The 12,845-nt window shown below is 51.8% G+C and overlaps 1 protein-coding gene across 3 annotated transcripts in view; it reads right to left on the bottom strand.

Moving 5' to 3' along the window:
* Positions 1 to 12,845, bottom strand: part of TOM1L2 (target of myb1 like 2 membrane trafficking protein) — a 141,163-nt gene that overhangs the window by 10,264 nt on the left and 118,054 nt on the right. For 2 of the 3 annotated variants that reach the window (XM_049874740.1, XM_049874741.1), the window contains exons 8-12: positions 12,259 to 12,392; positions 9,691 to 9,739; positions 9,120 to 9,243; positions 7,213 to 7,330; positions 6,054 to 6,129 (exon numbers count right to left, since the gene is read on the bottom strand). In XM_049874740.1, coding sequence (XP_049730697.1) covers positions 6,054 to 6,129; positions 7,213 to 7,330; positions 9,120 to 9,243; positions 9,691 to 9,739; positions 12,259 to 12,392 — 501 coding nt within the window. Of the gene's footprint in view, positions 1 to 3,268; positions 3,332 to 6,053; positions 6,130 to 7,212; positions 7,331 to 9,119; positions 9,244 to 9,690; positions 9,740 to 12,258; positions 12,393 to 12,845 lie in introns of all 3 variants that reach the window. The other variant, XM_049874742.1, reaches the window with a different exon arrangement.

Raw genomic sequence — 12,845 nt, 5'->3', positions numbered from 1 at the left:
CCAGACCTTTCTTCTGAGTCCATCTTAGTGTGGAAGCTCTGGTGAAACCTGTTCAACATCATAGCAACACACGAGTCTCCGCTGACAGACGGGCGGTAGCTGTTCAAGAGGCGCGTTGGCCGGGAACTGAACCCACGTCTCTCTCGTGGAAGGCTAGAATTCTACTACTGAACCACCATGGGCACAGGCCCTCACATTGGTGCTTCTGTTTTCTAATTCAGAAACCCAGGGATGTGTGAAATTATTGGAATCGTCTCATTAGACTGCGAAAGACACCTGGCCTAGGGTATGAATCACTGTGGATCCAGGGCGTTGGTTGACAGTTAGGCTTATACAATAGAAGGCAAGGGTTGAGTTTCTTGTGGTTGGAAACAATACCTTAGCTATATAAACTTCCTGCCCTGGTAAATAAATGCCTTGGTTATTACAACAGGGTAAAGTTTCTTTGAATAATGTAGCTGCTTTCAGACCCAGACTAAACATGTACATAACTATAACAATGTGGACTCAGGGAACTGTGAGGGAGGAAGAGGCAGCCCTGCTCCAGGCTGGTGAGAAGAGAGGCTATGGCTAGAAGAGGGGCCTGCACTGAGTGTCAGGGCCTGGGCAAGTCATCAGCCCCTCTGAGGTCTCAGTTTCTCATCTGTCAGCAAGGGGTGGGATCAGCTGACCCCTAAGATCCCTGTTGGCTCTGACGTGCCATGGTTTTAGCATCTTCTCAGGCAACGGTCCAAGCTAAAGGCTAGTCCTAGTGGGCTAAAGAAGGCAGTGTGTGGAATAGGGAGAAAGAAAAGTAATGAGATATGAAGAGGGAAAAGGCAAGGAAGGGAACACAGCCATCTCCCTTAGAGGCAAGGCAGGACATGGTGGCTGGGCTGAGGCAATGGCTGGACAAGTCCTCCCCAGCTTCAGAGTCTGAGGAGAAGCCGGCCTGTCAGACATCAGAGCTGCAGATTTTGGTCTGCAGGCTGCCTCTGACTCCCACTTGGGTCTGCAGGTGGGAGTGGCTCTGAATCCAGGCCAGGAGGGTCATCTGTCCTGAGGGGGCCTTGATTAGGGGCCACCCTCCCCCTACCCCTCACATGCCTAGGCTCTTTCCCAGCCCACTCTGTTCTGTGGTGACTCATAGTCATTCCCATCAGAGTATCTTCCTGGGTGCCACCTGCATCTAGGAGACATCCCAGCTGATCACCAGCTAGGAGAGGCAGAAAGACCCTCGAACCACAGAAGGCAGGCAGGAGTGCCCAAGTGCCATTGGGACCCATCCCAGAGTCCCTGGGAGCCACAGCTGGCTCACTGCTAGGGAACCTGATGTTGTCACCAAACTTCTGTGCTGGATATCAATGACACCTCCAGCACTGGGGAGCACAGCCCCTCACAGTCCGAGCCCAGCAGGAATTCTAACTGTGGCTTTCAACAGAACAGGACAACACCTGCAGCTCTGGGGGTTATTCCAGAGAAGTTGCGCAATCCTCCCATAATGCTTCCCCACTGTGAGGAACAGTCTAAAAGTCTGTTGGCCTCAATCAGTAGAACAAAAAGTTTCCAGGTAAAGAATTTGTACTCGGGAGGTGTGGGACGACTCAGGGTTTCTACGCTACGGGAAACAGGGCAAAGCAGTTAATAAACATTGTTTAAAAACAAAAAACAAAAAATTGCAGCCAGACAGGCGGGATGCCAGGTTAGCTGTTAGTGGGGTTTCTCTGGGATGTCGGGGACTGGAGCTCTGTGTGGGGACAGGGCAGTGTGTAGGCAGCCTGTTTGGGCAGAGACAGGTGCCACCACCAGCAGCTGAGGCCACACTCAGGCTAGTTGACGTGGGCAGTATCCTTTTTTGCAGGATTAATAGGCACAAGGACACACACACGGGCTGGATCCTCCCAGTTTGGACGGTGGAGCAGACATGGTCTCCAGGAGCCCTGCTCTGAGGCCACTCACATGGGCCACAGTCCTAGCATGCCCCAGAAGTAGCAAGCAAGGGGCCCTGGCTAGCCCACGTCAGAACGGCCTTGGGTCCTGGCCCAGAAACAACTGCCCTCTCACTCCGAGCAGAAGCGTGCTATCTGCTGCTACAGTGGGGGTGGGGGAGCCTGCTCCACCTTAGCGTGGCTGTGCGAAGTTCACGAGCTCCAAGCTGGGGGTCAGGCAGGCACCTTCCCCCCCATGGTTCTGGATGGTCCTACTTGGGCCAAGTTCTTGCATGTGGGTCAGCTCTGCTCAGGCAGGTGACCTTCTGTGCTGCTGGCTGTCCCAGGCCTCTAGCCCACCTGCCTGGGCCTCTCCTGGCACAGCACACAGGGGTTAGCTACACTTCTTCACCACTGTGTCTAGTGCCCCCTGCCCCGATTAGAGCTGAGCCCCCGCAGGACAGAGACCCACGCTTTCATTTCTTTTGTCGTCTTTCCTCTTCTCCAGCCAGCCCACCACACACACACGCACATGCACACACACACCCATACACACACTCTCTTGCACGCACATGCACACACGGACAAGTACACACATGCATGCGCACACAGTGCTGTGTCTCCACGTTAGGTACTTTGTGAGGGCTGCTGCTTCATCAGAGGGGACTGTCACTCCACAGCAACCACCTAGGGTGAGGTCACCTCCTCTTCAGGCAAGCTCAGAACCACCTAGTGGGACAAGGTCTCTTGCCAGAAAAGCTCTGCTTCATGAGGACAAACTGTGTTTGCTATCATTCCCCCTGCCCCGGGCTTTGTTTTCTTATTCTGTTCCTGGTGTTTGTGTGCCTTCTTTGAGAGATCTCAACTCTGTTTGTGACTTAGTGGACATAAATAGCTACACTCGAAAACTTGTCGAGCCTAGGACCGCCAAGCCCACAGGCTTCTTGGACTGGCCAGTTGCGGGGGTTGTTCTTTCAGAAATACCCCCCACCCTCCACCCAAGCAAAAGGCCCAGGAGCTTGTGCTCATCCTGGAAAAGCGAATACTGCCGAAAGCTCCAGAGACAGTAAAAGGAAGGAAGCCCTGCCCACCACCCAACATCGATAATGGCCCCGACCCTTGGGGCTCAGGTCACAGACCTCAGAAAACCAGTGAAGGTGTTGCTGGGGCTGGAAGTCTGTGGCTTAGGGGAGATTATTCAAAGACAGGAGGGAAAATTTGGCATCCTGGTTAGGAGGAGAGGGTGGCCTTGTACTGTCTGGTCCACCGGGGCTTTGCGGGTTGGCAGAGGATGACAGTGGACTGTTACACAGGGAAGGGGCTGGGTGCACACAGGCCTGGCACTGCTGGTCAGCTCTCACCATTCCTTGGGCTATTAGCCAGCTGTCTATAGGCTCCAGGTCAGAGTCCCCACCTTTACCTCTCTGCTGGGCCGAGGACAGAAAAGTCCCAGAAAGAAAGAAGTCACAGCAAGACCCATGATAAAGAAGTCAATAGAACATACTGTAGCAACAGAAAATCCCTGTTCAGAGTCGATTGTCATGAGAAGAAATGTGACCCCATGCCCCCCTCCCCTCTCCCACGTCCCCATTACCTGCCTGGAAAAAAAGAAGAAAAGTTTAGCAACCAAGAATCCCAACAGACACTCATGCCAATGCCTCCTGAAGCCTGGGCTGCCTCTGTGAGGTCAGAGAGGGCTGGCCAGTCCTGCTTCTCCTGTTCAGGGCCACAGGGCTTTGCAGGAAACGCACTCTTCAAAGAACCAGCTTTTACAAAATCACTTCATTTTTTTCTAACTTATTCCTGCTTTTTTTTCTCTCTTTCTCCTCCTTTCTAGTTGCCTGCATATTCTTTTTTTCTAAACACCTAACCTGAAAGCTGAATTTGATTGTATTTTTATTGCCTTTTTAAAAATGATTAAAGTATTTAAAGTTAAAAAAAAAAACAAAAAAACCCAAACTCATTGGCTTCGAGTTGACTCTGACTCATAGCGACCCCATAGGACAGAGTAGAACTGCCCCATAGAGTATTCACGGAGCGGCTGGTAGATTCAAATGCTGACCTTTTGGTTAGCATCTGAGCTCTTAATCACTGTGCCACCAGAGGCCCAATTTAAAGTTAGGACTACTGATTTGGTTGCACCCTGGTGGTGCAGCTACACCATTTCCCCTAATTCTCTGTGTTTCTAGTTCCTCCCTCGCCCCAGCTATCCATCTGGGAGCATGTTTTCATTCCCAGGTCAGCACGGCTTGGGGTACAGGACATGACCTGCAGTAATGACCTGAAGGTGCACATCTGTACACACGTGTGTGCACACCAGAGGTGCACGGAGAGTAACGAGCATCCAGGGGCACCCCCCCACCACCCAAATCCAAGTGCCCACAGAGCAATCTTTAAGTTGCACCACCCCCCAATTTCAAGATGAACAGACGTTGACAGCAGTGACCCATCAGCAGAAACATCTTCCCCCCTCTTGCCCGGCTGCCTCAGTCAGCTGCCTTTCATATTTGTGGTGCCTCGGAGTGTCATTCTGGGCCTCGACTGGTGTCCCCTTGGACTTGTGCCCAGGGGGAAGTGCCCCTTTCTGGCCCCCACTCACTACACCAGAGCCTGGCGCACAGTACCCTGCTTCCTGGCATCGCTAAGGCCCTGGGCATGGCATCACCCTGGCAAGCAGCAAACACAAAAAGCGATTTAAAAAACCCACCACCATGTGGAAAACATGCTGGCATCATCAAGACCTTTGAGGACAGCAGGAGGATCCGAGCCAGGTTTGCTTTCAAAGGGTGAAGGTCTGAAGTCAACCCCATCCCCTGGGCGGGACCTCTCTGATCCACCCACTGGCTAGGATCCCTGCGGGGCCACTGATAATAGCAGGGGTGCAGGATGACACACCCTGGCGGGAGCAGGCAGGCAGTGCAGCCAGCATGGGCAGCAAATGAGGTCGGCTGGGCCAGGGTCCTCTGGGGGAGGGGCTGTCCTCACCAGGCAGTGTGCTGGCGGGCCCTTGGCCAGGCTCTCACTGGCCCTCTGGGCAGATGTGAGGAAATTCTGTTTCTAAGTAAAGGGAGAAATAGGGCCATGGCCATTGCGTAAATTTTGGGCATCCCAATCCAGTCCCTTCTGTGGGAAGACAGGGTGCTAAGGAACCCAGGGCAGCCAGGGCACAGGAGTGGCTGGCAGGCCAGAATGTGTCTTCTTTGCTCCCTGGTGGCCAGTGCCAGGGGCCAAGCCCCCTCATCTCATTAGGCTGGCCTGATGTGGACTCCTTCAGGTGAGCTTTCTCATGGAATCCAGCCACAGCACTGCTGCCTGCTGGGCCCACACTCAGCCTGGGGAGCAGGAGGCCCCTGGGGCAAGATCTCCCTGCCCCTTTCTGGCCAGCCGAGGGCCTCTGAAGGAGCTCCAGCCGGTCTGGAGCAGCAGTCCCTACAGCCTTCTTCCATCCTCGCCTTCTGCACATGGACACATGTTCACACACGGTCATACACATCTCTCTTTTAGACAAAAGAGAGAAACATCTCATAAGAAGCAGTAAGACACAGATCTTTTTCCGTGCAATGACAGAAACTGTATATGAGGCTATGTTTTGGGAGCACAAATAAGCACCCTTCCTCCACTTCTAAGGGTTTCCCCTTTGAGCTCTGCTCCTCCCAGACATTTTCTCCTGGAGCCCCACCCTGCTCCTCCAGCTGTCCTGACTGTCAGGGCCTACTAAGTGGGCTGGTACTCTTGGTCAGGCCAGCTACAACCCACCATCAGAGCGGGGGCTCAGGCCAGCATTTCCTTCTTTGTAAAGGTCATGATTTTGTCAGAGCACACAGGAGAAGGGCCTTTCTCTGGCCACAGGAGCCCTGTGCCCTGACAGCTCAGCCACCAGGGCAGGACTAGCAGGTGCTCTGGGATCAGACCCTCCTAGCAGTGGATCCTGGCCTGCTCCCTGCTCCATGGGTACCCTGGGAAGGCCTCCCACCTCGCTAGGCCTTCAGACTTTGGGGCTGGGGTGATGATCTCGTACCAGGCCTCTCCCCAGCATGTCCCTGCCCTCCATTCAAGCCACTTCTGTTTAATTATCCAGCAGATTCACCAAACTGCCTGACTTCTCTCCAGAGGACTCCAGGCAGAAAAGCAGAGTTAAAGACCTACCGCTTCAGAGCTCTGTTTCCGACTGTCCAATGCTGAAGCCAGTCCCCCGACTGCCTGTGGATCCTCGTAGGTCACCCTGCGGACAGCAGCACAGGAAGCATGAGGTCCCCCCGCTCTACGGATGGCCTTTAGCACCTTCCATATCCAGGAAAGCATCCTGGAGCCTCGCATTCTGGCAGAGGCGCTGAGGTCAGGCTCTGCAGGCTGCAGCAAAGCGAGGAGATACAGGTGCTTGCGCTAGCTCCACCCTGGTTTCCTCTGGGATTGGGGATGTTGTTGTTGTTGTGCAACTCAATTTCTTGCTTCTAAATAACAATTCTGGGACATCCCTAAAGCTCAGTGACAGGATGTCTAAGGCGTCTTGAAACTCCTTGAGGTAATATGAATTCTTATTTTAAAAACAGCAGCCTCAGCAGCAAGGAAGGTGGCCTTACAATCTGTGATCTGGGGCTGCCACTGATTATGGGGGGTATCTTCCTCTGCTCCCAGACCCTTTTAGCTGTATCAGTTTTATACACAATTTTTGTTGATGAACGGTACATAAAGCCTTGGGTGTCTGTTCAACCTGTTGAGTCCTGAGCATGGGGCTCAAAGAGCTGAATGTACCAAAATGCTGGGTCCCAGGGAAAGGGGTGGACAAGCGCTCTTCACCCGTGTTGAGGATGAACAGAACGCTGGAAGCAAGGGCTGACGCTTCCCTTAGATGCCGAGGGTTGTCTACTTCCGAGTTTACTCCCTCAACCCTATACGGCTCATCCTTGCCAGGGCTGCTGCCAGGGAGCTGCTGCATTAACTCCTCAGCAGGGACACCTGGCTGCCAGGAACCAGGTCAGCCCCTGCCTGCCAGCTCCTGCAGAAGAACGGCGGGCTGAGGTGGAAGTTTTCTGTAGCAGCAGCCCGGGGAGCAAAGAGCATCCTCTCCTCGGGACTGAGGGAGAAATCGCATCGCCGTCAGTCAGTCCAGAGGTGGCAGAGGCGAAGATGGCTGGCATTCATCCGGCATCTGCATCGCATGCCAAGTCTCACATCTATATTGTAAAGCCCCTGGCAGCCCTGGCCCCAGTAAATCAAGGCATCTTTGTGTTACCTGTGTTCAAGCCTGGGTCAATCACCTCCCCCTGAATATCTTTAGAGAGCCACTGAAAGGGTCCCCACATACGTTTTGCGTTGTTCAGCTAAGGAATTCCCTCTCGTCTGGGCAAACATGTCGAAGCCTTCATGGGGGTTACACTGCTGGAGTGAACTGAGGGTGCCACTGACGCTCTCTGTTCCCAAGTCTGTGGTGACAAAACAAGCCAGAGGAGGATGAGAAGAGTGTGGACTAGGAACTTAATAGGGGCCCAAAGCTAGGGTACCAGTGGGTGGTTTAAGGGTGCAGCTCTGGGGTTAGGGGGCCACAGGACTTTCCTCAGTCACTCCCAGCGCATCCACCCGCAGAGTGGCAGTCTCGGTGCAGAGAGAACAGCCGCTCAACCCCACGCTGTGAATGAAAGGAGACTGCTGTGGCAAAGGCGGGCGGGGTCTATCCACTTCACTGCAGTTCCCACAAGGCCCCTAGCAGTGAGCTCCTCAGGAGCTCAATCACAATTTCTAAGGGCCTGGGTCACTGATCTATTTGACAAACATTTATTAGGCACCCAGTTGGGAACGTTCAGAACTATCTCTGAGTGGACCAAACTGATTGTGACATGGTCCTTGGCTTAAAGAAGAAACAACAGCAGTACTTAGCTCATGATACCAGGAAAGACTCAAGCTGACACAAGTGTGGTCTTTAAGGATGAGTGGGGTTTTGGTGGGGGGAGAAGAGGGTCCAAGGTAGACACAAAGGCACAGGGTCCAGGGAGAGTTTAGTGGAGAACGAGGCTGGTGCTAAGCCTCAGCTGCCGGGGACAGAAGCTAAGGGGAGAAATCTGACAGTTTTTAAGGACAGTGGCAAAACCCAGTTTAAATTTTAGGTATGAAGTCTGGTGCCCACATGCTTAATAGATGGAAGGCACAAAAATCTGTTTCACTAGAGAAACAGTAGCTACAGATACACAAGCTATTAAGAAGCTAGAATTAAAACTACTGATAGTCACTAAATAAAGCCTTAATTCAACAGAAATGAATCAAATGTAGGAAGAGGAATATTAAGAAAAACAGAAAATAGGAGAGAATTTTGAAGGGGTCATGCTTATTAGTTATTTCATGATTATAATTTTGTTTCAGTTATAAACTGACATCAACCGGTGTATTTACAGCATCTAGAGCTATACACATACTTAAACTGAATGGACTGTGGACAAGGGCTGTTTCTTTTATGTATTAAACAATGGAGCATTTTGGGTAGATGGTGTAGTTCAAAGGAGCCCTGGTGGTGCAGTGGTTAAATACTCGGCCGCTAACCAAAAGGTTGGTGGTTCAAACCTACCAGCTGTTCCGCAGGAGAAAGATGTGGCAATCTCCTTCTGTAAAGATTTATGGCCTTGGAAACCCCATGAGGCAGTTCTACTCTGTGCTATAGGGTCGTCGTGAATCAGAATTGACTTGATGGCAGTGGGTTTGGTATAGTTCAAGGCCAAATATGTCCGTGCCATCATTTCCTGTTTCTGAGCCATGGCAGACACTGCCAATCACTCACAAACTCATCTTCTAAGCCCTGATGTGTCTTCAGCATCCTTCTCAACCCTGAGTTCCAAGCAGCCATAAGCTGAAACCTATTTGCCATCCTTAGCCTAGTTGATATACAAAAGGAAATCATTTCAACCACAGCAAATATTCCAGATAAAACTTAGCAAGCTACTTTTCTTTAAAAAATAAATCAAATAAACAACTTCCAGGTCCGACCCCTACCCATGCTTTCCAACACAGGGTTAAACTTTAATTTTCGGGAAAGAAGTTATGACTTGAAGGTGGTGCAATTGGCTGGGATATAGGAATACACTTTCACACAGATTCCACAGAAGGCTCCCCCCAGGCCTTTCAATAAAGAGACAGAAAGGGGCCCTTAGCCCAGAGTGGCAGCCAGGAAAGGGCCTGCAGAGGCGGCCGTGGGAGGGAGGCCCACGGTGCCCCTGAGACACTCACCCAAGCCCGCAAGCTGGGAGGAGAGGGAGGACGGTGGTGCTGTGTTCCCCACCATGGGGCTCACTACAGCTGGAGAGCCCGGCCCCAGGTCTATTAGGTTGTCTTCGGTCACCTCATTCAGTACCTGTCAGGACATGATACTAGCAGTGAGCTCCACAGCCCTGTGTCGACTCTGAAGTCAAAGCAAGCAGGTGACCACAAGGAGTTCCATGTGGAGAAGCATCCGTGGCACCAACACAGAAGCCAGGTGGTGTCCCTCAGCCACTCTCAGGGGTCCGAAGCGGGGGGCCTGGCTGCTAGTGAGCCCCTGCCCACTGCTCCTCCCCCCTACCCCTCACTTAAGAGCAGCTGAGTCACCAGGACAATGACAACTGTAAGCGCCACTGCCTGGCCACACTAGCATGGTCAAGGGGTGTGCCTGCTAGTTCTTCCCCAAGGACTGTTCCACCAGAGCTGCCCTTCAGTCACGAAAGCTGGAGGTGAGGCCCAATAGAGGTGGGTCTCCCTGACCACTACAACGTGGAGGCTGGCTCAGCCTCAGGCCTTGAGGGAATTCTGAAGAAATACTTACTCCATTAGTGGCCTTTTGTACCGATAGGCCCGACCTGTATCGTTCAAACCTAATGGGGGAAGGAGAAGCAGAGGTCAGGAGAGAGGGTGCCTGCGATGTGACCCATGCAGGGCTCACTGCAGCTGGAAAGAGCTTGGGGACTTGAGGGCCAGCAAGGCCAGTGAGACAGAGGTTCTGAGAAAGGAAACCAACCAGCCCCACACGGGGGCAGGTGAGAGGGGGCAGACACACCCACACTGTCCCCACAGTCCTCTGCGTGGGCCCCCTGGAGGAGGGCTGCTTCTCACATGAGCACCCTCAGTGGGTATCAGGGAGGAAGATATTATAAGCCTCACCAGTCACCCCCACACCTGGGCCCAAAACTTTGCCCCTGCCACGTTACCCTGGGTGTCTCCGATGTGTATCTACAAACCAGGCAGTAACTGCAACCCTCCTGATTTCATAGAGCCATGGTGTGGAGTCATTAGCTGAAGTCTTTAAAATGCCCTCAGTTCTGGGGATGGGAGGAAGAAGTGCTCTTCCTTGGGAGATCATTAGCTGTAAACTCATCAACCTGCTGGAGGAAACCGGGAGGGGCGGGAAGGGGACAAGAGAAGGAGGACAGACTCGGGCCCTGGCCACAGCCTGGTGGACGGAGTTGTGGGGACTTGGACAGTCGGTGAAGGGCTGCTGCAAGGAGCCGGGCGGGTCTGCGGGAGTTGCCTCTGCACTGGCCAGTTAGCCCCAGATGGGACTTGGCTTTGAGCAGCTGCAGCATGCCTCTCCCTACTATACCCAAGTCATTCTCATACCAGTGCAGAGCATGAAAGCACTTGTGGGTAGGACTCAGAGAGGGAGTAGTAGTTTTCTGCTGTCATATTTAAAAGTTCCCAAATGCCATGGGTGAAGAGGTAGCTAAGAGACATCTCCAGCTTAAGTCTGGAGCAGTGGGCTCCAGTGGGATATGCTAGCCCATGCTTGTCCTCTGGCTCATTGGGGTCAGTACCCAGGGAGGAAGGCACCCCAGGCAGGATGAGGAAGTCAGGCAGTGGTGCCAACTGTGGTTTTAAGAAAAGACTTATGTGGTATTTTCAGCTGTAGCCTTTAGGAGAAGAATGGAAACATTAATATATCTGAAAAATTTCTAATCCTGGGGTACCTCTCCCTCACTTTCTTTGAGTGACAATTTGTATTATCAGCAGCACTTGAACCAGGATAGCACACTGGGACACCGGCCCCAACCTCCGTCCCTGGATCCTTTGTAATTCTGGGACTGGTGGACTCTTAGGTGAAAACACCCACTTTACCATCTCTTAAGGGCCCTGGTGGCATAGTGGTTAAAGCGCTCAGCTGCCAACCAAAAGGTCGGCAATTCAAAGCCACCAGCCACTCCACGGGGGAAAGACGGGCAGTCTGCTTCTGTAAAGATTTACAGCCTTGTGGCAGTTCTTTGTCCTTTTAGAGTTGCTATGAGTCAGAATCAACTTGATGGCAGTGATAGCTCCTGTTAATATATTATAGGAGGGGCTTAAATGGGCTTACTAGGTTAAAACCCAAGTCCATTTAACACGGAGAAACTGGGACCATGTGACCAACATAGGCAGCTTGGCTGGAAGTCAGGGCACAGCAGACCTGCTCCTGTTCTCCAACAGATGCCTGGGGCCTCCTGCGTGGCCCCACACTCCTACTGCAGAGCTTTCTTCATCTGTCAAATGGGCACCCAAAGCTACCTAAACAGTAGAAGCTGAGACAAAGCTCATGGTTGTGACAATCACAACAAAATCAACATCTATGCACCCAAAGTGTTATGCAAATGCAAGTGTCTATCATACCGAACCAAATGACCCGTTATCATCCTCCTGATTAACACACATAATAAGCTGTGAGTCACTTTGCACCACCGAGGAACTCAGGCAGGTCTCTCGCCCTCTGGGGCCTTGTCTTTGCAAGGAAAGGTTGGCCTGGTCCTTTCTGGTTTGAACACTGGACAATCAGGAAACTCTATGGTGCACCTCTTGGGTGACAGGATGGAAATGCTGTCTGCCATTACACCTTGTTTTTAAAACTGTGTCTCAGTAAGATGTTTCCGACTTTTTCCCTGAGAGAAGGCTCTGGAGAAGGCTTGTTACCTTAAACCTGAAAATTATTTGGCTGCCGCAAGAAATAAGAGCTGTGTCCCCAAGCAGTAGCTTCTCAGCACACATCCTGCTTGCATCTCCTGCACACTCTAGACACACTGGCATTTGAAAAGGAAATCCTCTTTTTTTTTTTTAATCCTTTTCAAATTCAAAGGATCATCAAAAGAGCAGGTGCAGAAGAAGCTCCAGCCAAGCCCTCCCCTTTCTGGAGCTGGGTAGTAGGGGAGGCAGAGCAGCCTGAGGCTTACAAAGGGCAGAGCCTAATTCTTCAGTCAACTTCCTGCTGCTGGTTCCCAGGAGAACAAGAAGCATTTTCCCTGTCATCTGGGAACAAATTAGCATCTCTGATGAGTATTTTCCCACTCTAATCTCTCTCCTTTGTTTATGAAAAAATCCCTCTGTTATGGCAACAGTCTTTTCAAGGGAAAAGAAAGTAGAGCCTGGCTCCCACCTCTCATATCGGAGGAAGACATTGTTGAGGTCGTCATTGACATGCAGCAGCTCCTCGGTGACCTCCTCATTGGACACACGGGAGATGAGCTCCACGATGCGTTGCTGCATGGCCCGGCAGGTCCTGTTCAGCTCCTAGGGAACACACACTCCTGGCTAGCATGCTGGCTCTGCTTTCTGTCACCTTCTATTGCCTTTAAAAAAACATGTACTCATTCTTAAAGGTCACAAAATGAGTACATGCTTGTTCATAAACCAACAGTCGTCTGTAGAATGCAGTCAAGTCCCCTCCCTCAAGTCCATTTAACACAGGGAAACTGGGACCACATGACGGACACGGGGGCTTGGCTGGGAGTCAGGGCACAGCAGACCTGCTCCTGTTCTCCAACAGACACTTCCTACCTTATCCTGGAGGATGGTGGGGCTCTGTCAACAGATAGGCATATGTACAGACCGATACAGTGCTATGTACATACGTGTTTGTACACATAGTTTTTAAAATATAGAAATGAGAACCTTTGCAGCTTGCTTTTTCTCTTCCACAGAATATCCCCAACACCCTCCCCCGCCCCACCACTCCTTCGTGTT

Source organism: Elephas maximus, chromosome 2 (assembly GCF_024166365.1).
Source record: "Elephas maximus indicus isolate mEleMax1 chromosome 2, mEleMax1 primary haplotype, whole genome shotgun sequence".
Classification (NCBI taxonomy): domain Eukaryota; kingdom Metazoa; phylum Chordata; class Mammalia; order Proboscidea; family Elephantidae; genus Elephas; species Elephas maximus.
Note: the sequence above shows the minus strand (reverse complement) of the source record. Positions and strands in the feature narration are given on the sequence as shown.